General features: G+C 45.7%; 1 protein-coding gene across 1 annotated transcript in view; it reads left to right on the top strand.

Annotated features, from left to right (window-relative positions):
- zc3h15 (zinc finger CCCH-type containing 15) overlaps positions 1–26,825 on the top strand; it is a 54,024-nt gene that overhangs the window by 15,190 nt on the left and 12,009 nt on the right. The window contains exons 2-6 of the mRNA XM_085985923.1: positions 3,154–3,255; positions 3,685–3,793; positions 6,182–6,334; positions 17,879–17,964; positions 24,240–24,419. Coding sequence (XP_085842049.1) covers positions 3,154–3,255; positions 3,685–3,793; positions 6,182–6,334; positions 17,879–17,964; positions 24,240–24,419 — 630 coding nt within the window. The remainder of the gene's footprint in view (positions 1–3,153; positions 3,256–3,684; positions 3,794–6,181; positions 6,335–17,878; positions 17,965–24,239; positions 24,420–26,825) is intronic.

Genomic DNA, 26,825 nt, shown 5'->3' with positions numbered 1-26,825 from the left:
GAGAATCTAACCACCTCCCCATGACATTCAATGGCATTACCATCGCCGAATTCCCCACCATCAACATCCTGGGGGTCACCATTGACCAGAAACTTAACTAGACCAGCCACATAAATACTGTGACAACAAGAGCAGGTCAGAGGCTAGGTATTCTGTGGCAAGTGTCTCACCTCCTGACTCCCCAAAGCCTTTCCACTATCTACAAGGCACAAGTAAGGAGTGTGATGGAATACTCTCCACTTGCCTGGATGTGTGCAGCTCCAACAACACTCAAGAAGCTCGACACCATCCCGGACAAAGCAGCCCATTTGATTGGCACCCCATCCACCACCTTAAACATTCACTCCCTTCACCACCAGCAGCGTACTGTGGCTGCAGTGTGTATCATCTACAAGATGAATTGCAGCAACTTGCCAAGGCTTAAGAACATAAGAAATAGGAGCAGGAGTAGGCCAATTGGCCCCTCGAGCCTGCTCCGCCATTCAATAAGATCATGGCTGATCTGATCCTAACCGCCAATCCACTATGACAGGACTATCTCCTGAATCTAACAGAATTAGACACACGAAACAGGAGCAGGATCAGGCTACACGGCCCCTGGGCCCGCTCCGCTACCCACAGGGCCATGACCGATCCGCACCTAAACTCATGTCCAAATTCCTGCCCGCTCCCCGTAGCCCTTAATTCCCTTTTCTTCTAGGAAACTGTCTATTTCTGTTTTAAATTTATGTAATGATGTAGCTTCGACAGCTTTTTGGGGCAGCATATTCCATGGACCTACCACCCTCTGAGTGAAGTAGTTCCTCCTCATCTCAGTTTTGAAAGATCAGCCCCTTATTCTAAGACTATGCCCCCTAGTTCTAGTTTCACCCATCATCGGGAACATCCTCCCCGCATCCACCCGATCCAACCCCTTCACAATCTTATATGTTTCAATACGATCGCCTCTCATTCTTCTGAACTCCAATGAGTAGAGTCCCAATCTACTCGACCTCTCCTCATATGTCCATCCCCTCATCCCCGGGATTAACCGAGTGAACCTTCTTTGTACTGACTCGAGAGCAAGTATGTCTTTTCTTAAGTATGGACACCAAAACTGTATGCAGTATTCCAGGTGCGGTCTCACCAATACCTTGTACAACTGAAGCAATACCTCCCTATTTTTATATTCTATCCCCCTAGCAATGAAAGCCAACATTCCATTGGCCTTCTTAATCACTTGCTGCACCTGCATACTAACCTTTTGAGTTTCGTGCACCAGGACCCCCAGATCCCTTTGTACTTCAGTACTTTCCAGTTTCTTGCCATTAAGATAATAACTTGCTCTATGATTTTTCCTGCCAAAGTGCATAACCTCACACTTTCCAGTATTGTATTCCATCTGCCAAGTCTCTGCCCACTTACTTAGCCTGTCTATGTCCCCTTGCAGGTTTTTTATGTCCTCCTCTCTCACTACTTTCCCTCCCATCTTAGTATCATCTGCAAACTTTGATATGTTACACTCGGTCATGTTTGATATGCTACACTTCTTCAGCAGCACCTCCCAAACCCACAACCTCTTCCACCTAGAAGGACAAGGGCAGCAGGCGGCATGGGAACACCACACCATCCTGACTTAGAAGTATATCGCCGATCCTTCATTGTCATTGGATCAAAATCCTGGAACTCCCTACCTAACTGCACTGTGGGAGTACCTTCACCACACGGACTGCAGCTGTTCAAGAAGGCAACTCGCCACCACCTTCTCGAGGGCAACTAGGGATGGGCAATAAATGCTGGCCTTGCCAGCAACGCCCAGATCCCATAAGCGAATTTAAAAAAAAAAAAAAAGTAATGTAGTAAAACGTCCCAAGGTGCTTCACAGGAGCGTAATAAAACAAAATTTGACACCGAGCCACTTGAGATATGAGGTCAGACTTGGTCAGAGGTAGGTTTTAAGGAGCATCTTAAAGGAGGAAAGAGAGGTGGAGAGGTTTAGGGAGGGAATTCCAGAACATAGGGCCTTGGCAGCTGAAGGCAAGGCCACCATTGGTGGAGTGATTGAAATTGGGATGCTCAGAGGCCAGAATTAGAGGAGCGTAGATATCTGAGGGTTATGGGGCTGGAGGAGATTAGAGATGGGGAGGGGCGAGGCCATGGAGGGATTTGAAAACAAGGATGCGAATTTTAAAATTGAGGCTTTGCTTAACCGGGAGCCAATGTAAGTCAGCGAGCACAGTGATGATGGATGAATGGGACTTGGTGTGCAAGTTAGGACACGGGCAGCAGAGTTTTGGATGACTTCGAGTTTACGTAGGGTAGAACGTAGGAGTCCGACCTAGAGTGCATTGGAATTGTCAAGTCCAGAGGTAACAAAGACGTGGATGAGCGTTTCAGCAGCAGATGAGCTGAAGCAGGGACAGAATTGGACGATGTTCCGGAGGTGGAAATAGGTGGTCTTAATGATGGCGTGGATATGTGGTTAGTAGCTCATCTTGGTCAAATATGACATCAAGGTTGTGAAAAGTCCGATTCAGCCTCGGAGAGGGATGGAGTCGGCAAGGGAATGAAGTTTGTGACGGGGACCAAAGACAATGGCTTGGGTCTTCCCAATATTTAGTTGGAGGAAATTTCTGCTCATCCAGTACTAGATGTCACAGACAAGCAGTGTGACAATTTAGATACAGTGGAGGGGTCGAGAGAGGTGGTGAGGTAGAGCTGGGTGTAGTCAGCGTACATGTGGCAACTGATGCTGTATTTTCAGATGATGTCGCCGAGGGGCAGCATGTAAATGAGAAATAGAGTGCCGAGGATAGATCCTTGGGGGACACCAATGGTAATGGTGCAGGAACGGGAAGAGAAACAATTGCAGGTGATTCTCTGCCTATGATTAGACAGATAATGATAGGATCAGTAGCTATATTTTAATAGGGTCCCTTCACCTACTGTAAGGAAGCTGCACTACCCTGACTCTCTGCCTTTATTTGCTGGAGAGCTAGAAAAGATGAGACCACCACTGGAACCAACTTGTTCAGCATCCCATAACAAGCCATGAATGGAGAGGCCCTAAAATGCACGATAAAGGGTCCACCATAGGTGAAGGGGAGGCGGGTTGTATTCTGAATACTGCTTATCTACTTAAACTTCAGATGTTGGCTTTTCTTGCTGTTCTAGGATAAGACCTTTGGTCTGAAGAACAAGAAAGGAGCAAAACAGCAGAAATTCATCAAAACTGTCACAAATCAAGTCAAGCATGGGCAGACGGGTGGAAAACAGGTACAGTAAATGAATGTTGAAGCCCTGTAAGTTGTGGAACATTTGGTTGCCTTTCATAGTGAGTCAGCTCACAGTCAACCCTAGACAAAATCTTCAAGTTTGTTTGAAATATTTTGCTGGGGAATGCTTTCAGCTCTGTTGTAATTCTTGAAAATCTAAATATCATCAATGCATTATTAAATGGTTTGAAATGATCAAAAAGTTTCACGGAAATCTATGTGCGTTAGTATAAGGAGAGACTTGTACCCAGGTGCTCGGGATTTACTGAACTGGGGCTGTGAATTATATTTTGGATTTTTGGTACATCATTGAGGCCTGAAACTTTGCCTAAAAGATGAAGCCGGAAATGGATATAAACTATACTGCTTCCAAGCAAAGTTAGCGTGCACTGTGTTTGCTTGTTAAGAGATTGTTTATTTTCTTCTTTAGATACCTTTTGGTGAAGAAAAGAAATCTAAGAAAGATGATAAAAAGAAAGAGCTGCAAGAGCTGAATGAACTTTTTAAACCTGTAGTAGTTGCTCAGAAGATCAGTAAAGGTAAATAGTGTTTATTATGGTTTGTCAACTCTGACTTCTGAAATTTAATCTAAACACTGCCAGAGATGATTAAAATACTACAATTGCCTCAAAATGATTCAATATCCTTCATTTTACCACCACTGTATAATAGCGCTTCACTAAAATTAGTGCCAATTACTCTGGACACAATAGTCAAGGTTAAACAACAGTTTGACAGACATTTTGTCACAGTAAATCGTTTACCTGCTAGATGACTCATTGATCCAGCAGCCTCAACACAACTATTGTGGAATCACTTCCTTACAAATAGACGAGATTAGTGATGTTCTAATCTGTAATTATCAACATTATCTCAACATACAGAGTACAGTTTTTACTTGCTCCTTTCCTTTAAAAGCATACTGTGAGCAAAAATAGTATGCAGAAGAAAATACTCTGCTTTCTCTCACCCCTTAAGTGACATTACCTGTTCCCATTTACTAAACTCTTGTATACATCATGTCTTCACTGCCTCTCTACATCTACCCATCAGCATCTGCCTGTCTTTTCCTCCCCTCTTTGGTCTGGCCTTTAGCTTCACCCTATACCTTTCCCGATTATTACACTATCTTCCACTGTCTGTCTCCCACATTGTTTTTTTTTCTCCTATTTCAGCAGCAACTACAATACAGCATCGCAAGACATTGGGCCAGCAGGAATAGTGCACCATATCAGTCTCTCTGATTCTTCAGTTCTACATAGACCTGCAGAGACTTTGGTAGGGAGAGAGATGTGTTTCAGAAATCAGCTGGTGACATTGACTACATTAAACAAAAGATGTACTAACCTCCAACATCCCCCACTGCCCCCTCCCACCCCCCAACTCCAGCCCTACCCCTAAAGAAAAACATATACTGTATGTTTGTGATAATGCTGAGAATTCTGGACAATTCCCTCATGTAATAACAAAATAGAGGCCTGTAATTTTAACTATAACAAACATTCTATTGAGTTTCTTGGTAAGTGGCTGTTGTAGTACTGGATTCTTGCCACTAGCTGCATTGTAACCCATTTATACATTGATGTGTATCTTGCGTTGCTGTGTTCCTATGCATGATTCTGGCACTGCCTGGGACTGTGCAAATCTATAGTTTACTGCTCTGTTTCAGGACACAGGCAGCAAATGACAGCAGTTGAGGACTATAATATTTCAGTGTAGGAATTGCCCTGCTGTACAATGACCTGAATTGGGAACGGCAGCAATCTTTGCCAGACCATGAAACTTTTTGGTTAGAATAATATAATCTATATATAAGAATAATGGATCAATTTTATCACAGCTGTGGAGACCCTTGTGTAGAATCTCAACTTGTTTTCTGCTCTTGTGTGGTTTCCTGAGAATAAGTAAACAAAGGGAAAGATTCAAAAAAGAAAATATTACAAAGGGAGTTTGAAACAAGATGAGGGGGGGGGTGGGGGGAGGACAGAATTTTATTTCTGACTGTCTAAATTTGATTTTTTATAATCTACACCAAGTACTTTTCAGGATTTCAGTGCCTATAAAGGATCAGTATGCATTCCAAAATAGTACTGACCCCTGCCGCAAAGTATTAAGTTTTAGGTGGGCATTCTTGATGCTATCTTAAATTAACCTTTTATATTTAGTGTATTTTGTTAATAAATCAAATATTCATGTAGTTGAATAAAATATATTTTCTTTTAAATGAGAAGTGGGTATAAATTGTTCCGATCCTTAATGGGATCATTTGGTTAGAATAAATCTATATATAAGAATAACAGATCAATTTTATCACAGCTGTGGAGACCCTTGTGTAAATCTCTCTACTTGCTAAGTTCCAGTAATAGCAGTTTTCTGCTCGTGTGGCTTCCTGGATTGGCAGCTATTGAGCAGCCCTTGGGTTGGTTTAAAGTTGCATCTCTTGTTTGCAGTGGAGTCACTCAGGATGCTTATTATTAGAGCAGCCTGGGAGGGAGGGCGTTCCTACTTGAGGACCCCCATGCCAGTGCTAAAATTGACACTTTATTAGTCAGATATTTCTGCTGTACAGTACTTTTTCTTTGAACAGGGGAGAGGAGTACTTTGAACAAAAGGTCCCCCCGGGTTTATTCCCCCTTTACGTTGTAACCTACTCTTAGCCAAAGCAAACATCAGGCTTACTGCACAATCTACAGCTTTTAACTTCCTGGTATATTTTGTTCTAATGTAAAATGTATGAAATTTTCAGCTGTAATTGAACTTCTTGAACTTTCAACGGTTTCCTTATGGTTGGTCTCATCCCCAGTGACGTTACTGATGATATACCAACATTTATATAATGGGCAGAAATTTTATTTTTATATACAAAGGCCAAGTGAGGGTAGAAGTTATGATCGCAAATTGTGACTTGTGTTTGCTTTTCCTTCTAGGAGCAGATCCCAAATCTGTAGTCTGTGCCTTTTTCAAACAAGGTCAATGTACCAAAGGTGACAAATGCAAGTTTTCACACGACCTGACCCTGGAAAGAAAGAGTGAAAAGCGCAGTATTTATGTAGATGCCAGAGATGAAGAGCTTGAAAAGGGTATGTTGACAAAGCACATGTTAATTTAAATTTATTATCATACTAGCTGGGGGGGGCCCGGCGTTGCCTAGGCTTTTTTGTAGAACGGCAGTTTACAGGGCCACGCGGTTGACGGCCGGCCGCTGCCGCTCCCCCGCTCTGTCTCTCGGGCCGAGCGGTTGTCAGGCCCGGCCCGGCCCGAGTGAGCCAAACTCACCTCCCGCTCCGGGGGGCCGTGTGCCGGAGCCGCAATGTGGGGGTTTGTTGTGCTGGTGCTGGTGTCGCTGTCGGTATTTTTTTAAATGGCGGTGACGTTTCGGGAGGCTGCAGGATTAGGCCCGCCCACACACAGAATGAAACGCCCCCCCCCCCGTGACGCACCGATTGGTCAACCATCAGGTCACTGAACTGTAGGATTGGTCAACCATCACGTCACTCAACACTAATGAGCGTTCGGATTGGCCAACCGCTAATGAGTGGATTTTTGAACGTTTTTTGTATACTGTCCGAACAATTTTTGTCTGACCAAAAAGTAAATACGCCTATGACACTCCCCTAATCATCAGCTTTCTTTTGATATAACATATGTGTAGGTACGCTCTATAACTTTTGAGTGCATAGCGGACATAGGACAGACAGACAGAGAGACAGAGACGCCTCAATTCATTCCCTTTTGCACCTTGTTTAAAAAAAAAAAAATGCTGGTGAGACAGTTTTACGCCTGGTTGTAATTTAATTAAGCATAATTTAAGAATGCACTTATGGATCAAACATTATACTGCATAATTTGTATCTATTTATTACACCTTTGTGTAGAGTTCTCATCTACCCTCTGAGCATATTTACTGCTGTTGTGTTTCCATATAAGGCTTATTTGCCATACTGTAAATGTATTTAACTGTTGTAAAGATACACCAGTTTTTATATAGACTTTCAGTTCAGCAATAAACTAAGACTAATCTCCATGTCTGAATGTATCAAGTAACATTTTTTTTTTAAACTTGTCCTCTGGCTTTTTTCCTCAAGTATAGAAAATTGGATCATTAGGCTAGCTCTTGTCTCTACAATCCTACAGCTGCTCAATGTACACTTTAAGGCTGTCCCTGCATGCCCATTGACAGAACAGCATCAAGAATTGTTGGGGCTAATATCCATATGTGATATTACTGTGGTTTTAGTTGTACAAAGTAATGAAAAATCTTTCCCTCTTTGGCTTTTCCATTGACACAGAGCATAAACTAGCCTGCTGTATAAAGTTGACTAAGCAATTTTTACAAATTAGCATCAGTTGACCATGCATCATAAATATGAGCCTGTAATTTCCAATGCCTACGGGTGTGTACACGCCCGTAGGGACCTCGCAAGTGCCAGTTTCAGGCATGATAAGCGCATGCGCTGAAAACCGGCACTTCCGATCTGTCAAGAATCCTCTTGACAGATCGCACGCCTGCCCTGGAGAAGGGCCACAATGGGTGGAGAGTTCCGCTTTCTGCAGAACCTCCGCCCACTGAAATCCCTTAAAATCTTTTGCCTGGTAAAAGCAGGCGTAAAGCCTGCTTTTACCAGCATAAGAGTTTAAAAAAAATTAATATATATATTTTTTCACTCATTTATAATGTAAAAAAAAAATACTTTTTTTAAAAAGTAAGTTTATTTTTAGCCCCGTAAAAGAACTTCAAATTTTTGCAAAAAATTACACTTTTTAAAATATTTAATGTAATTTTAACTCTTTAAAAATGTGATTTTTTTTTTAATGTATTTAATGTTGTAGTATCCTTTTTCAGTGATCCCCATTCATACTTTTGACAGGTCTACCTGTCAAATGTATGAATGGGGATTCCCTTCTCCCGGTGGGGGTGGGGGGTGTGTGTGTGTGTTTGTGTTTATCGGAACGTATGGACCATTGAAACGAGCAATGAAGATGTGGGCATTACCCACAGCCAGCTACTGTCCTCCAGCTTCAATTTCACACATTGCACACTCTTAAGTACTATGTCCATTTGGTGCCATGTTTTATTATATTTGCCTTATGGAATCATTTCTCTTTTTCCCATTGTACCCCATCCCCAATATATTTCACACACAATTCATTAAATATCATTCATGGTGTGAAGCACTTGAGAATTCCAGCAGAATATGTAACAGATGTTAAAACCAAGTGAGGAACGCTTTTCATCTGGCAATGAAGCCTTCCCACTCTAATGACTGCATAATGTGAATTCAAAAAGTTCAAATGAAAGGCAGACTTGCGTTTTAGGAACAGAAAATTTGTAAAAGCACAGCCCTCGTCCCAGCTGAAGTTAAGGAGTGCAATACATTTGCCCTTCCTAGTTTTTCCCAAGTCACATGTCGCTTATGATTCAATTTTAAATATTGTGGGAAATGTTTTAACCTGGGTCTGCTGTATTTTAGTATTCAATGTGCTGCAAGTCTTTGGCCATGAACATGCTTAACGTACTTAACTCTATCCAGTCTTCCTGTTCAGAATGGGGATTAGATTTATACACTGGCTAAAGAAATTCCCATATTAACTTTCTGAAATGGAATGTATGTTCTGTGAAACATAGGAACATAGAAGATAGGAGCAGGAGTAGGCCATTCGGCCCCTCAAGCCTGCTCCGCCATTCAATGAGATCATGGCTGATCATCCAAACTCAGTCCCTGCCTTCTCTGAATATCCCTTGATCCCTTTAGCCTTAAGAAATATATCTAACTCCTTCTTGAATATATTCAATGAATTGGCCTCAACTGCCTTCTGTGGTAGAGAATTCCACAGGAATTGACAGTGCAGTCTACTTCTGTGGATTTTAAAGTCGCTTTTAGCTCAAAAATTAAAATTATCCACAGTAGTACCAATTAAATCATCGTTTAAATAAAACAGCCGATGAGGTGCTTTTTGCTCAAAATGAATTGAGATAATTTGAAAGAAGCAACTTTGAATTACGAGTGAACTGTAATTGCATTATTAGACAAATCTAGATGAAGCTTCACCAAACCAACAGCAGCTTATTAGCAAGTTGAGGATAAGACACTGTGTGAAGAGCCACCTTCATCCATGACTATCTTATGAAGTATGGTGTATTGTGCATTACCAGGTGGTAAGGACACTCTTCTATCGTAAGAAATCAAGGCTATCCCAAGCAAGAAGCTGCCACTGGGTTAGGAGTGTTTCAAGCATATTGTATTAGAGTATTTTTAAAGATACTTTGTCGTTTGGTGGCAATTCTCATTCTTCAAAAAAAAGTTATCCTCTGCATATCTCTGTACCTTATTTAATACAAACTGGAATTGTGTTTCAGGTACAGTGAATTATTTTGAAGTTTCAGTTACTGTTACTATGTAGGCAAATGCAGCAGACATTTTGTGCACAGCAAGTTGCCATAAAAGCAGTGAAATGCATGACCAGTTAAATCTTTTTGGTGCTATTGGCTGACGTCATGATTAGTATATACACTATGTTCTGTAAAGAACTTCTTCCCTTTTGTTCTTTTATCATCTCTCCCCAAGCTTAGTAAGAATATGTAACCCCTTCACGGTTCTCTAGATATATGTGAGATGTGGTCTCTGTTGTAGACAGTATTCTATAGTCCAGTAAGGAGATCACTACTACAATGGCTTAATTCTAATTATCTTACTTTATAGTTTTAACGTCAGACAGTATAAGATGATTATGGGTCAATGAACTAAATTAGACATTTGCATACAGTAGAATGAATCTAGACATAATGAACATACATTCTCCATTTATATGGATTCAAAGGAGAATCTGTCCCTGTGTCCAAATTCGAGTGCACTCTTTCGTTGGCGCGCTTAAGTTGGAGCTCATGGTATGTATAATGTCTGCAAGACTTACGACTCCGAACCCCTTCGTTGAATTCTCTTCACGATCACTGAATCCCACTTTGAGTTCTGGATGCAGAGCTACTAATACGAAGGGCGGCGGTCGAGTTTGGAAGCCCGGGACGGGATGCGGCAGCCATTTGCCTCCTGAGCCCTCTTCAGAGCTCCTGCCCTCTTCTTCCAGTCGCTCCCGTTTCCCGCTTGAAAAACCCGACTCCACCCCTTCCTCCTGGGGTTTCTGCCTGGAGACTGCGCAGCCTCACTGTCTGCAACAGTTGATACTGGTGCAGAATTATGGAAAGTCTGCTCTTAGTCACATTGTGTCCTTAAAAGTTCTTGCCATACCTTCACATGGGCAGCTTTAACCCAGGGATTTATAACAATGATAATACAGTGTCTAAGTTAAAGATTGATAACCATACTTGGCGTACATAACATTTCCAGTGGGTATTACACTCCCCCCCCCCCCCCCCCCCCCCCCCTACCAAATATAGGCATGTCCCCATGACTAATGAACTTTACACATAAGGGGTTGCATGCTTCCCAACCATGTATAAAGGGAGGTAACATATCGAACCGTAGGGGCTATCATTACACTTGGCACTCCTAGTGTACTGTATGTCAATCTTTCAGGAACCTTCTTAACTCGCTGTGAGCTCCTTATTTCGGATACCCGGTCTTCAGTTCCTTCAACTACGTTGGAGGCGTTGGTTCCTTTGTTATCATGCCTTTCAGTCTCTTTTATCTCCTTCTCGGAAGCATCTGGTTCTTCTCAGACCATGTCCAAGTCTGAGCTAAATGGTTCAGACAATTCATCCAGACTCTGTCTTATGCGTCATTCTGGGAGGTCGTACCATAGATCCCATTCTTCATCTTCCGACTCATCAGGTTCCTCATGATCCACACACTGTGTCATGGGTTTTCTGTCTTCTGGAACAAAGTTTTCCTGGTTTCTCGTTCTTTTCCTTCTTCTCTGCAGGGTTCTCCTACTAGGTGTCGGCTCATTATCCGCTGGCGGATCCAGACGCACTTGCTGTCCCAATGGCAGGATATGATTCCGGTGCAGTATTTTTATGGGTCCATTCCCACCTGCAGGTTTTAGCCGAAACACAGGTAGTTGTGACATTTGACTTTCAACAATGTAAGGTGTAGAAGCCCAGCGGTCTGCTAACTTTTATGTTTCCCTTGAAGTCCTAGGTTCTGTATGAGAACTCGGTCACCAGGCATGAGTTGGGAAAAACGGATCTTCTGGTCATACCTCTGCTTATCTCCTTTATTCTGTTTGGCAGAAACAGACTCAGCAAGTTCATAAGCAGCTTGCAATTCCTTTCTCATGTCAGATACATACTTGAGGTAAGTTCTCTGTGATGTGCCATCACTGGATACTCCGAAACACAAATCCACCGGCATCCTCGCTTCACGTCCAAACATGAGGTAGTACAGTGAAAAACCAGTAGCGTCATTTCGGGTACAATTATAAGAATGAACAAGATGCCCAATGTGCCGACTCCACTTGTTCTTTTGCTTTGAATCCAGCGTTCCAAGCATGTCTAACAAAGTACGGTTAAACCACTCAGGTTGAGGATCTCCCTGAGGATGGTATGGAGTTGTTCTTGACTTCTCAATCCCGAGCATGGACAACAACTCATGTATAAGTCTACTTTCAAAGTCTCTACCTTGATCACTGTGTATTCGCTTTGGCAGTCCATAGTGGATGAAGTATTTCTCCCACAACACTTTGGCAACGGTGGATGCTTTCTGATCCTTTGTGGGAAAAGCTTGGACATAGCGAGTATAATGATCTGTATTGACCAAGACATTTGCGGTATTGCTGGAATCGGGTTCGATGGACAGAAAATCCATACAGACAAGGTCTAGAGGTCCATCACTTTGCATGTGAAACAGAGGAGCAACTCTTTTAGGTAAAGTCTTTCTCTGGACACAGCATGCACAGGGCTTGCAGAACTCCTCAACCGCAGACTTCATACGCGGCCAATAGAATCTGTCCTTGACCAACCCATAGCTCTTATCTACTCCCAGATGACCTGCGTCATCATGCAAAGACTTCATCACTATTTCCCTGTACTTTTCAGGCAGGACCAACTGTGAATGACATGGTTTAGTGGGTGGGTGAGTGATTCTACACAACACTCCCTCTTTAATTTCCAAGTGGTCCCATTCTCTTAGGAGCAGACGACAGTCAGGATGTTTTGATTTGTCGATCTGTGTAATATCACCCAGACGGAGAGCTGAAAACACCTCATGAATACAGGGATCCTCCTGTTGTGCTTTGGATATTTCAGATGAACACAACATGGGTAAGTTTTGTACATCCAAACTGGAAAGGTTGCAAAATGCCTGGGGAACAGCATGCATTGACGCTCCCAAGTGGTCAATCTCTCGGGCATGAAATGAATTCTTTGGTCCAGATACCACGGACATCTGACACATTACTTTCACATCTGCTGAAGCAACATCTTTCCACTCTGGTTTCTGGTAGTGTGGGCGACGAGACAGAGCATCTGTGCCAATGTTCTGGTTCCCAGGTCTGTACCTGAGACTAAAGTCGTAAGCAGATAGTGCAGCAAGCCAGCGGTGGCCGGTGGCATCAAGTTTTGCCGAAGTCAACACATAGGTTAATGGATTATTGTCTGTCCTCACTTCAAACTTCGCTCCATACAGATAATCCTGCAGCTTATCCACCACCCCCCACTTCAACGCCAAGAATTCTAGCTTATGAGCTGGGTAGTTACGCTCTGATGGCGTAAGACTGCGACTGATGAACGTTACGGGTCTCAGTCCTGCTCCTTGGTCCTGATACAACACACCACCCAACCCTTCTTGACTGGTATCCACGTGTAGCACATATGGCAGCTGTGGGTTTGCAAAAGCCAACACGGGGGCTTGAGTAAGACTTTGCTTTAAGGTGTGGAAGGCCTCTTCACATTTCTCATCCCATCTAACACCAAAAGGCTCCGAGGGTTTGAAGTAGTCCTTGTTCTCTTTACCTTTAGCCTTTTTCTTCCTCTCGGCTGGTGGGAGGTAACCAGCCAGCAGCTGATTCAGAGGATGGGCCACTTTGGAGTAATCCTGCACAAAGCGCCTGTAATATCCGCAGAACCCAAGAAATGACCGCAAGGCAGTCACTGTGTTCGGTTTGGGCCATGTGGTAACAGCTTCGATCTTGGATGGATCTGTGGCTACTCCATCCTGTGATACAATATGCCCCACATAGGACACGGATGTTTGGCAAAACTGACACTTGTCCAATGATAGCTTGAGACCTTCATCCTCCAGGCGACCAAGCACTTTCAGCAACCGAGCTTCGTGTTCTTCAAAGGTTGCCCCAAACACAATGATATCATCCAAGTACACCAATACTTCGAGCAAGTTCATGTCCCCAACTGTTTGTTCCATTATTCTTTGAAAAGTTGCTGGAGCGCCTGAAACTCCCTGTGGCATCCTTTCAAATTGGTAGAACCCAACTGGACATATAAAGGCTGTCTTTTCTTTGTCCGATTCACTCATCGGTATTTGGTAGTATCCACTTCTGAGATCCAACACACTGAACCACTTGCTTCCATTAAGACAAGCCAGTGCATCCTCAATTCTTGGAACGGTGTATTGGTCGGGAATAATATGTCTGTTAAGCGTCCTAAAGTCCACACACACCCGAATCTTTCCGTTCTTTTTCCTCACCACCACTATAGGAGATGTATAAGGACTCCTGGACTCGGTAATGATCTCGGCTTCTTTTAACTGCGACAGGTGCTGTCTCACTGCTTCGATGTCAGCTGGTGCCAGCCGTCGAGACCTCTCCCGACAGGGTTTATCCTCGGTAATTCTGAGAATGGCGAGTACTCTTACTACAACCAACATCAAACTCCTGAGTAGAGAAAACTCCTCTCCGCTCCATCATCTTCCTGACTAATCGGTCCTTCCATTCTTTAGGAACGAATGAATCTCCAAAGTTGGAGGAGGGTGTCAGATCTCCGGTTGAGTTAACTTTGGACTCTTCCTTCACATGTGATGACAGTACATTTACAGGAAACAGATGCGCAATCGGCATTCCTTTCCTCAATGTGATTCCTTTGCCTGACATATTCCTCACGGTCACTGTAACTCTCCTTGACATCACAGCTGTCGGGGTCTGCAACTCTGGTCTCACCAGAAGCTCATTTGGAAACTGTGACTCTTCTGCAGGATCATCAGATGACTATCAGAATGGCTTCAGTACCTGGCGTTCCAGGGAATTTTGGTATCCCAGGGATTCTAGCCACTCCTCCAGGACGCAGGGTGATAGGTTTGGCTCGAACGTACCACACAGTTCCTCTTTTGCTATCATCTACGTCGGAAGAAAGTTCAGGCAGTTTCTCAAAAGCCTTTTTGAAAACAGGGTGAATGTGTCTGGTGCTCAAGAAGTTTTCACCTCCCTGCTCTTTGCAGCTTGTCGGGAGTCGTCTCACTATGGGTGTATTACTGCCAATCAGTATGGAAACCTCACCTTTCACCATGGGGTCAGGGCAAACCAACACCAGTGCATCAATGGTCTCAGTGGTCCCTACATCAGCTTCCAAGAACTCCAACCTCAGCGACAAATAGCCATCATATGGGTAATCAGCAGGACTAAGGCCCCAGATCTGCAGAAGACTGATTGGGGTTAACGGCAAATGCGTCAGGTATCGGTCATAGAAGGATCTGTACAGTATGGTAACCTGAGAACCCGTGTCGAGGATAGCTTTAGTATAAATGCCTTCAATCTGTATTGATACAGCAGAACTCGGCCCTACTAAACCTTCAGGTATGATGTCTTTCATATCCCCTCGTCTATTATTGCACTTAGCGGAACGTGTCTTAACTACAGGGACAGCAGGCCGTTCCATTACTGTGCCCCTTTGTAGTTTCCCGACTTCTTGGTAAGTTTTATGAGCCGGTCATTTACTTTTTTTAGATTTTCCTCACCTCTACATTCTCGCTTGAAATGTCCATCCTTTCCACAGTTATAACAAAAGACTCCAGGTCTATCTCCTTCATGGGGATATCCTTTAGAGGAATCATTCATTTTGCTGTTAGACTTCGCAGGGTGTTCAACCTTTTGCACCCGTGCGTCATCCCTTTGTGTTGGGCTTAGACCGAAAATATGCCATCTCGGCTCTCATGACATTTATTTCCTTCTTCAGCTGTTCCATCTCAGGGTTGACATCACCCTTAGGAGTAGGAACTGTAACAGGAGTCACAAGCTTGGACATCACAGCACCCTTTGCTACATTCCGGGCCTGAAGCATATCCTCCTCCTCTCTGACTTCCCTTAGCAGCTCAGTGAAGGTAGGTGGATCTCGCAACTTATGGGTCATGCGTATGCGAAGAGCAGTCACGTCTTCGAGCAATGCACCTCGCACAACCTGTTCAATGCGGAACCGATTCATTTCAGGCAACTCAATCCCTCTTTTCCGTAACATACAATGCAGCAGTTTGTCTATTCTCAGCAGATAACTGGACAGCTTCTCTCCCTCACACTGGAATGTGCTTCTGAATCTGACCATCAAATCTGAAATGGTTTCAGTAGTTCCAAAGGCAGTTTCTAGAGCCTGCATGTAGTCAAAGGAAGTAGCAGAGGTGTTCTGCGCCTTTAAGAATCTTACAATGTCAGCAGCAGGACCCTTAAGGCTTTCTACTATTCTCTGCCTCTTCACATTGTCACTGCACTGCCATTCCTCTAGCAGAGGCAGGGTCTGCTCAGCCCAGGCGTCGTACTCCTCTTCCCCACTGGGAGTTGGTCTCACTCCTGAGAACATACGGAGCTTACGGTATCCCTGCGCCTCGAAGGGCAGATTGGTGCATTTATCCACCAGAGAACTAATGGCACTGACCAACTGTGTTCATATCCAGGGCCGAAGGACCTATCAGACCTTTGACATCAGCAACAGTCTTTCCTTCTTGTCTCAAGAATGACAACAACTTGGTCTGAAACCCTTCTTCTTCCTTAGTAGTAATAGGGACAAACTGAACTGGCCAGGGACCAGCCTCTTCAGAAAGCCCAACTGCCTCAGGTAAACCATGACCTCTCAGGTTCTCTGATGTCTGGATCAACACAAACTGCTTCTTGGTAGCTGTATCCAAGCAGCGCTCAACTATCCTAACCTTTCCAAAGGCTTTGACACAATTCAGAGCCCTTAGCAAGACATCATCAGGGTCATCGTTAGCAACACCATTCAGCACAATGGCATGGGTAGTAGCTATCTGCTTCCGTTTGCACCAAGCTTCAACCTCAATAACATCCATCTTTTATGCTCAAACAGCCCAGTAGAAACCACAAACCACTCTCTTAGCAATGAGCATTCAATACTGTTAGTTTACTGACATAAATAGACCACAATCCTGGACGAGCCCCCAAAATGTAACCCCTTCATGGTTCTCTAGATATATGTGAGATGTGGTCTCTGTTGTAGACAGTATTCTATAGTCCAGTAAGGAGATCACTACTACAATGGCTTAATTCTAATTATCTTACTTTATAGTTTTAACGTCAGACAGTATAAGAAGATTACGGGTCAATGAACTAAATTAGACATTTGCATACAGTAGAATGAATCTAGACATAATGAACATACATTCTCCATTTATATGGATTCAAAGGAGAATCTGTCCCTATGTCCAAATTTGAGTGCACTCTTTCGTTGGCGCGCTTAAGTTGGAGCTCATGGTATGTATAATGCCTGCAAGACTTACGACTCCGAACCCCTTCGTTGAATTCTCTTCACGATCACTGAATCCCACTTTGAGTTCTGGATGCAGAGCTACTAATACGAAGGGCGGCGGCCGAGTTTGGAAGCCCGGGACTGGATGCGGCAGCCATTTGCTTCCTGAGCCCTCTTTTCAGAGCTCCTGCCCTCTTCTTCCAGTCGCTCCCGTTTCCTGCTTGAAAAACCCGACTCCACCCCTTCCTCCTGGGGTTTCTGCCTGGAGACTGCGCAGCCTCACTGTCTGCAACAGTTGATACTGGTGCAGAATTATGGAAAGTCTGCTCTTAGTCACATTGTGTCCTTAAAAGTTCTTGCCGTACCTTCACATGGGCAACTTTAACCCAGGGATTTATAACAATGATAATACAGTGCCTAAGTTAAAGATTGATAACCATACTTGGCGTACATAACATTTCCAGTGGGTATTACAAATATAATTAAAAGAAGCAACATTTTGTACAGAAAATCTCCAGCACTAATATTCTTCCTGTTACAGCAATAAGGCAATTTACACACAAAGCTTGTGTAGTTTGCAGCACAATGAAAAGTGCTTCATTCTAGCACTTCCTCATAATTAACAAAATAATTAGAAATACCTTTTTATAATATACTGCAATGTACTAATAATATTTGAAATCCTATTAAGCAGCTTGTATTGAATTATCCACATTATGCAGCATCTTGCAACAGTAGCAGGCTATGACTTTGGAGGGTATTTTTGTCTCTGCAATGGCTTACTGTTGTGTAGTTCTTGGGTCTTGCTGTATAGAATTGCTGGGAAAGTATTGGTATTTTCCATTTTCTGCATTTTACTGAAATCAAGTTTTATAGGGTGCTCTGTCACCATTTAAAGTGCAATTTGTACTTAGCACTGAAATTGAAGCAGCTCACATTAAGATTTTGACTGCAACAGTTGAAATTTTTTTAACAAGCCCTTGCTAATATTTGATCTCAATTAGATAAACTTTCTTTCTCATCTTAGACACGATGGATAATTGGGATGTGAAAAAACTGGAAGAAGTAGTGCAAAAAAAACATGGTGATGCAGAACAGAAGAAAACTGTAATAGTAAGTACACTTGAACACTTAAACTTGTTAATAACTTCATGTTGAAAATTGAACATTTTGTTCCACTTCAATGACAAAATAAGTATTCCCTAGCTCAGAGGGTGGGCTGCTGTTCCCTGCTTCCAGGCCACAACTCAATGTATCCACAGTTTTGTTTTCCCCCTTTCGGGACTCTATTCCCTATCACACCAGAGATCAGAAACTCCCTGCAGAAGAGGGGAGATATTTAGGGCTGGATTTTACTCACCGAGACGAGTTGGGGGCAGAACTGCTGCCTTCCGGGTTCTAGTCCCGCCCTCAGCGATGCACAGACGCTATTTTCCCCTAATTGGCCTTGTTAAGCCCGCCCAGTGGGCTTGCTGGCTAATTAAGGGAAAGCCGGTGTCAGGTGACGGCATTTGATGACTCTTCATCTGCCGGTTTTCTTAAAGGCACATGAACTATATATTTTTGACATGATTTGCCAGTGTTTGACAGCATTGAGGTGCTGTCAAACACTGACAATCACTGTACAAAGGTGGACCCTTGCACCCAGGCTCTCCAATGACACTCCTTGGGATGAAACAGATGGCAGCTGCAGGTGCGGGTACAGAAGCGATCTGTCACTTCTCCCATTGTGGTGAGGTCACACAAACACTTCAAAGCTTGTCACCTACAGAAAAATCTAAACGCATTAAAAATGACTTTCCCAACATTCCCTTATCTCTGATACTCACCAGTGTCCCATTGCATCCTTCACACCACTTCTGCAGCTCTCATCTATGCACAAACATTACAACAGACCCACAGCACGCCTCACTTACCCTGGTGGGGTTCCCCGACGTCGGGAAGCCTGCAGCAGAAGTCTAAAAATTGGAAAAACCATCTTAACTGCCTGTTAACAGGCAGTTAAGTGGCTATAATCCTCTTCCCGCCGCTAGGAGTCGGGTTCCTGCACAAATCGGGGACCTGACTCCTGGGAAGATTGGTTGGAGGCGGGTTCGGGACTCACTCCCACTCTTTTTGATTTTCCCAGCAGTCCCGCCTGCAAACCCACCACCTCAGGGCTGGTAAAATCCAGCCCTTTGTGTATGTTTGCTTCGTGAAAACTGGATGTGATGCCTTGATTGTTCAGTGAATAGATGAACCACACAGACCAGGAAAGTCATAGGTTAAATCTCTGGTAGGTGCTATGTTGGCTGATCTCAGTCAGACAATAATACTTGTGTGTTACATTTGTCCTCAGCATTCCTGATTAGGGAAAGGAAAATGGGCCAAAGTTTCTGCTCCTGATTGCTGTCCAGTGACTCCCTCTGGAAATGTGTATGTATACACATCTGGGGACAGGTTCAGTCATAAGCTCAGCTGTGGCACCCCAAGGTCACATAGGCTGCAGACACTTGCTACCGAGTCTCGCATATTAATAATTACTTTTTGCAAGGTAATGGCAATCATACTCCAACAAGGAATCAATCCCTTGGGGAGGAAAGAAAGAAAACTGATTTCATTTATTAAGGTGATGCGCTATCAATTCTAATAAAAGGCTAGGCAGAGTTCAGAACAACAGGCTTTTATTAACTACTGAATTGCACTTCAGACAGATCAGGACTATGCCTCTAGTGGACGACCGAATGCCAGGAGCTGCCATGCGGCCGCTCTTATACTCGGTAGCCCAGGGGCGGAGTCAGCTGAGGCATAGTCAGGCACAACAGTGAAACAAGAGTGAACGACAACAACAACAACAGTGAACACAGTGAACTACAGTGGTTTACCACATTCACCCCTCGTTTAAAATTAAGTCCGGCGGGGTGAAGTGTATCAAAAGTTCGAGTAGGCGAGTCTGTCGGGCGGCCTCGTTTGCCGTCGAGATCTTCGTGGCGACGGTTGCGATGGTACTGCTTCCCACGACGCGTCTTGAGCGGGGTCCAGCACCGGCGTATCGTCCCCTTTGGTGTTGGGTGGGCGAGTGGGCTCCGGCTGGTCCTGGGGACGCGGCATGCCGTCTACTGGGGTGGAATGGACAGGGGTGAGAATTGGGTCTACTGAATTTTGGGCCGTGTCGGAGGGGGTCGTGGTGGGGGGCAATGGTGGCGGGTCGGTGGACCCCGAGGGTGCCAGATCTCTAATGGAGACTGTGTCCTCCCGTCCGTCCGGGTATGCCACGTAGGCGTACTGGGGGTTGGCATGGAGGAGGTGAACCTTCTCTACCAGGGGAGCCGTTTTGTGGGACCTTACATGCTTCCTCAGCAGGACGGGCCCTGGGGACGTCAGCCAGTGTGGTAGTGAGTTACCGGATGTGGACCTCCGGGGAAAAACAAACATTCGCTCATGGGGGGTTGCGTTGGTGGCTGTTCACAGCAGTGACCGGATGGAGTGGAGCGCATCGGGTAGGACATCCTGCCAACGGGAGGTCGGAAGGCCCCTAGATTTTAAGGCTAGGAGGGCCGCCTTCCAGACCGTCGCGTTCTCTCTTTCAACCTGTCCGTTCCCCCGGGGGTTGTAGCTGGTGGTCCGGCTTGAGGCAATACCTCTCATGAGCAGGTACTGATGGAGTTCGTCGCTCATGAAGGACGAGCCCCGGTCGCTATGAATATAGCTGGGAAAACCGAACAGAGCAAAGAGGTTGTGCAGGCATTTAATGACCGTAGCGGTGGTCATGTCCGGGCAGGGGATGGCAAAAGGGAAACGGGAGTACTCATCAACTATGTTGAGGAAGTACACATTGCGGTCAGAGGAGGGGAGGGGCCCTTTAAAGTCGATACTCAGGCGCTCAAAAGGGCGGGTGGCCTTGATCAGGTTTGCTCTGTCAGGCCTATAGAAGCGCGGCTTGCACTCTGCACAGACTGGGCAGCTCCTGGTCATGGTCCTGACCTCCTCGATGGAGTAAGGCAGGTTGCGGCCCTTAATGAAATGGAAGAACCTGGTGACCCCCGGGTGGCAGAGGTCGTTGTGGAGGCCCCGTAGTCTATCGATCTGCGCGGTGGCGCATGTGCCTCGCGATAGAGCGTCTGAGGGTTCGTTGAGTTTCCCTGGCCGGTACAAGATGTCGTAATTATAGGTGGAAAGTTCGATTCTCCACCTCAAAATCTTGTCATTTTTGATTTTACCCCTCTGCTTGTTGTTGAACATGAAAGCAACTGAACGCTGGTCAGTAAGTAGGGTAAATCGTTTTCCAGCCAGGTAGTGCCGCCAGTGGCGCACCGCCTCCACAATGGCCTGGGCCTCTTTTTCCACAGAGGAGTGTCTGAGTTCGGAGCCCTGGAGGGTTCGTGAAAAGAAGGCCACGGGTCTTCCCGCCTGGTTAAGGGTAGCGGCCAGGGCAAAGTCGGATGCATCGCTCTCCACCTGGAAGGGGATGGACTCGTCTACCGAGTGCATGGTGGCCTTGGCAATGTCATCTTTTATACGGTGAAAGGCTAAGCGGGCCTCCGCCGTCAGGGGGAAGGAAGTGGACTTGATAAGTGGACGGGCTTTGTCCGCATAATGAGGGACCCACTGGGCGTAATAGGAAAAGAAGCCCAGGCACCTTTTGAGGGCCTTGAGACAGTGGGGCAGGGGAAGTTCCATCAACGGGCGCATCCGGTCAGGGTCAGGACTGATGACTCCGTGTTTCACCACGCAACCAAGGATAGCGAGGCGGGCTGTGCGGAATATGCACTTTTCCTTGTTGTACGTGAGGTTTAGGAGTTGGGCCGTGCGGAGGAACTTCTCAAGATTGGCGTCATGGTCCTGCAGGTCATGGCCGCAGATGGTCACATTGTCTAGGTAGGGAAACGTGGCCTGTAACGCATTCTCGTCGACCATCCGGTCCATCTCCCTCTGGAAGACGGAGACACCGTTGGTGACGCCAAAAGGAACCCTGAGGAAGTGAAAAAGGCGGCCGTTTGCCTCGAAAGCTGTGCACTGGCGGTCCTCAGGGCGGATAGGGATTTGGTGGTATGCTGCCTTGAGGTCAATGGTCGAGAAAACGCGGTATTGCGCTATCTTATTAACCATGTCGGCTATGCGGGGGAGGGGGTATGCGTCCAACTGGGTGTACTTGTTGATAGTCTGGCTGTAGTCGATGACTAGGCGCTGCTTGTTGCCAGTCTTAACGACTACCACCTGGGCTCGCCAGGGGCTGGTACTATCCTCAATAATCCCCTCTTTCAAGAGCCGCGTCACCTCAGATCTTATGAAGGATCTGTCCCCGGTGCTGTATCGCCTGCTCTTTGTGGCGATAGGCTTGCAGTCGCGGGTGAGGTTGGTGAACGGGGGGGGGGGTATGATTTTGAGGGTGGAGAGACTACAGGTGGGGCGCGGCGGGCAATTTAAAAACTGCTGGTTGCAGACAGTGAGCGGGGGAAGAGGTCCACCGTATGTCAAGGTGACACTCTTAAAGTGACAATGAAAGTCCAACCCCAGTAGAACGGCAGCGCAGAGATGTGGCAGGACGAATAGCTTTACATTTTTATATACGGAGCCCTTCACCGAGAGGGTCACTACGCAGTAGCCGCCGACGTCTGCTGAGTGGGATTTCGAGGCCATGGAGATCCGATGGCGCGTTGGCCGGACCGAGAGAGAATAGCGCCATACTGTATTAGGGTGTATGAAGCTCTCCGTGCTCCCGGAATCAAAAAGGCAAGTTGTGGCGCGGCCATTTACCTGGATGTCCATCGTGGACCTGGCTAGCTGATGGGGTCTGGATTGATCCAGCGTGATGGAGGCCGCTGTGGAGTCGGTAGCGTCACTGTAGAACCCCGGTGAGGCGGCGGTGGGTGAGTCGGGGGCCCGTTGGCAGAATGGCGGACAAGATGGCGGCGTCGGAGAGGAAGGACAAAATGGCGGCGCCCATGACGATCCCGATCCCCACGAGGCTGGAGGGAGGCAAGATGGCCGCTCCCACGAATCGCACGCGGCGCTGCTGGAGGTAGGGGACTTCTGCAGACGCCAGCGTAGTGTCCCTTCTTACCGCAGGCAGAGCAGACCGCGTTTTTCGCCGGGCAGCGCGCCCTGGGGTGTTTGGTTTGGCCACAGAAATAACATTTCTGGCTCGGGCGGGACATCGCTGCAGCAGTTGAGGCCAGGGCCCGTGGCGGCGCCGCGTCCCAAGGTGGCGGCGGCTGCGGCATCCATGAGGCGGCCGCGCGGTCCGGGGAGTAGGCCTCCATGTTCCGGTGGGCTACGTCCAACGAGAGGGTGAGTGAAATCGCCTCCTTCAGGTCGAGCTCGCTACTTTCCAGCAGTCGCTGCCGTGTGTGAGTGGACCTGAGGCCCGCCACGAGGGCGTCCCGGATGAGCTCCTCCGTATGTTCCGTGGCTGTTACTTGCTTGCATTCGCAGGCTCGGCCGAGTTCCTTCAGCGCCCGTATGTATGCTTCTGTGGGTTCCCCGGGCTGTTGTTTGCGAGACCCCAGGAGATGTCTTGCGTAAACATAGTTGACCGGGCGTGCGTATTGCTCCTTCAAGATGTCGATAGCCCCCTGGTAGCTCGTAGCGTCCCGGATAAGGGCAAAAGCTCGGTGGTTTACTTTAGAGTTCAGCACCCTGAGCTTGTCGGCATCGGCGGCGACGGTCTCGCCGGATGCAGTCAGAAAGGACTCAAAACAGTGCAGCCAGTGCGAGAACTTAGCAGTCGAGTCCGGTTCTTGCGGGTCGAGTTCCAGGCACTTGATCTTAAGAATCTGCAGCATCGTTTTTTTTTTCAGTAGTTAATAAAATTGATGCGCTATCAATTCTAATAAAAGGCTAGGCAGAGTTCAGAACAACAGGCTTTTATTAACTACTGAATTGCACTTCAGACAGATCAGGACTATGCCTCTAGTGGACGACCGAATGCCAGGAGCTGCCATGTGGCCGCTCTTATACTCGGTAGCCCAGGGGCGGAGTCAGCTGAGGCATAGTCAGGCACAACAGTGAAACAAGAGTGAACGACAACAACAACAACAACAACAGTGAACACAGTGAACTACAGTGGTTTACCACATAAGGGTTATCTAAAGAGTAATGGTAAGTGTCTCCACCAAACATGAATAATTTGCTTTTATTTTTCTCAATCTGTGTCTCTTCCACTACCTCTGCAAGTTGAGTCAGTTTCATTCCAGCGGAGGCAGAACTTAACCATACTTAACAAGAGCGATAATCACATTTTAAATGTCTGCCGGTTTTTATATGCAACTTTAAAATTAATTGGGGATAGGTCATCTACTTTGTTATAGCAACAGTTTTTTTTAAAAAAGTTAGTGTGGCAGTCAACAATAAGTTAAATTGTATCGAAAGGTGTGATTGAACCTTCATTTGCCTTGTTCCCTTGTTAGGTATGCAGACATTTCCTTGAAGCCATAGAGAATAACAAATACGGCTGGTTCTGGGTCTGTCCTGGAGGAGGAGACACTTGTATGTACCGTCATGCCTTGCCACCAGGCTTTGTATTGAAGAAACACCAGAAGAAAGAAATAAAAGAAGAAATTTCATTAGAAGACCTAATAGAAAAGGAGGTAAAGATAAGGCATTTTCTGTTACTTAACTCACCATTAGTTTTTTGGGCTAAGTGGCAAAATTGGACTGTGAAAACCAGGGATCGGTGCTGGGTCCCTTGCTGTTTGTAGTGTACATTAATGATTTAGATATGAATGTAGGAGGTAAGATCAGTAAGTTCGCAGATGGCACGGAAATTGGTGGAGTGGTAAATAGCGAGGAGGGAAGCCTCAGGCTACAGGACGATATAGACGGGTTGGTCAGATGGGCAGAATAGAATTTAACCCTGAAAAGTGTGAGGTGATGCATTTTGGGAGGACTAACAAGGCAAGGGAATACACAATGAATGGTAGGACCCTAGGAAAGACAGGATCAGAGGGACCTTGGTGTGCATGTACGTAGATCCCTGAAGGCAGCAGGACAGGTAGATAAGGTGGTTAAGAAGGCATATGGGATACTTGCCTTCATTAGCCGAGGCATAGAATATAAGAGCAGGGAGGTTATGATGGAGCTGTACAAAACGCTAGTTAGGCCACAGCTGGAATACTGTGTGCAGTTCTGGTCGCCACACTATAGGAAGGATGTGATTGCATTGGAGAGGGTGCAGAGGAGATTCACCAGGATGTTACCTGGGCTGGAGCGTTTCAGCTATGAAGAGAGACTGGACAGGCTGGGGTTGTTTTCCTTAGAGCAGAGAAGGCTGAGGGGGAACCTGATTGAGGTGTACAAAATTATGATGGGCACAGATAGGATAGATAGAAAGGAACTTTTCCCCTTAGTAGAGGGGTCAATAACCAGGGGGCATAGTTTCAAGGTAAGGGGCAGGAGGTTTAGAGGGGATTTGAGGAAAAACTTTTTCACCCAGAGGGTGGTTGGAATCTGGAACTCACTGCCTGAAAGGGTGGTGGAGGCAGGAACCCTCAACATTCAAGAAGCATTTAGATGAGCACTTGAAACGCCATAGCATACAAGGCTACAGACTAAGTGCTGGAAAATGGGATTAGAATAGATAGGGCTTCATGGCTGGCGAAGACACGATGGGCCGAAGGACCTCTCTTCTGTGCTGTATAACTCTGACTATAAAACCACTTATTTGTGTGTAGGTTGATGCGTAATACCTTTAACTTTTGGGTGTTTTCTATGGATTTTAATCTGTGGAGGTGAAAATATTGGTACTTTTTATTCTGTACTTATGGTTGCTTTTTTAAGTACTCATATTTTGGTAAAAACAAAATAATTTTGGAGCCAAGACCCAATAGTGTTATATGAAATGGGTGTGGTATATGAAAGCCTTATCCTATATTGGCATCTTATTTTCACAGAATCTAGATCTTTGTGCGGTCTTCCCCATTCTGTATGAGAAGCATTGTTTATGGCCCAGCTAACGGTGGGGATTTTAATTCAACTTCCTGCTAGTGTATGTATTATTTAGTCTATTGAAATTTTAAAATACTTGCTGTGAGTTGTCAGAGGCCCATCATTGCATCCCCCAAGACATCAGTTTGCTGCAGAAGTTCCTCAGGCCAGTATTCTTGGTCCAACCATCCTCATCCGGTTCATCAATAATCTTCTGTCCATCATAAGGTTGGGAGTGGGGCTGTTTGATGATTCCCAGTGTTCAGCTTCTCTCTCAACTCTTCCAATAATGAAGCAGCCATGCTGGCCTACAGCAAACGACTGACAAATGCTGATAACGCTCACGCTTCATAAATGCCAGGTAATGGCCATTTCATTTAATTAAAAAGTCCAAAGACACTCCAAACCATCAGTGGCACCTCCATCGTTGTGTTCCACCATCAACATCTGGGTTGGTGGGGGGGGGGGGGGGGGGGCACCATTGACCAGCCATATCAACAGAGTGGCTACATAAATAGGACAGAGTCGGGGTACTTTGCTATGAGTGGCTCACCTTCTGGCCCCTCAGAGCCTCCCACCATCTACAAGGCTTAAGTTAGGAGTGTGATGGCACTCGCCTGCATCGGTGCAGCCAGAATAACACTCAACAAGCCTGACACCATCCAGGACAAAGTTTGTTTGACACTGCTGCCAACAGATTTGATAGGCAACACCCTCCACTACTGGTGCATTGTGGCTGCATATGTACTATCTACAAATGCACTGTAGCAACTCTCCAAGGTTACTTTGACAGCACCTCTCTTCCCCTTGGTCTGTACTACTGGGAACAAGAGCAGCAACATCATGGGAACACCATCACCTCCAAGTTTCCCTCCAATCGGCATGCATTCTGACTTAGACGCGTATTGCCATTCATTCATTGCCACCGAATCAAAATTCTGGAATTCTCTATCAAAGACTATCCTCTGAGCACCATCAGCACAAGGGCTGCAGCGGCCCACCACCACCACCACCTCATGGCAACTAGGAATGAGCAATAAATATGGCCTTGCCAGTGTTGCCACTAACCC

The sequence above is a fragment of the Somniosus microcephalus genome, chromosome 4 (genome assembly GCF_052327205.1).
Source record: "Somniosus microcephalus isolate GS21.2 chromosome 4, FLI_Smic_1.0, whole genome shotgun sequence".
NCBI classification, from domain to species: Eukaryota; Metazoa; Chordata; class Chondrichthyes; order Squaliformes; family Somniosidae; genus Somniosus; species Somniosus microcephalus.
The sequence above is the reverse complement of the archived record's forward strand: the minus strand, read 5'-3'. Positions and strand labels throughout refer to the sequence as shown.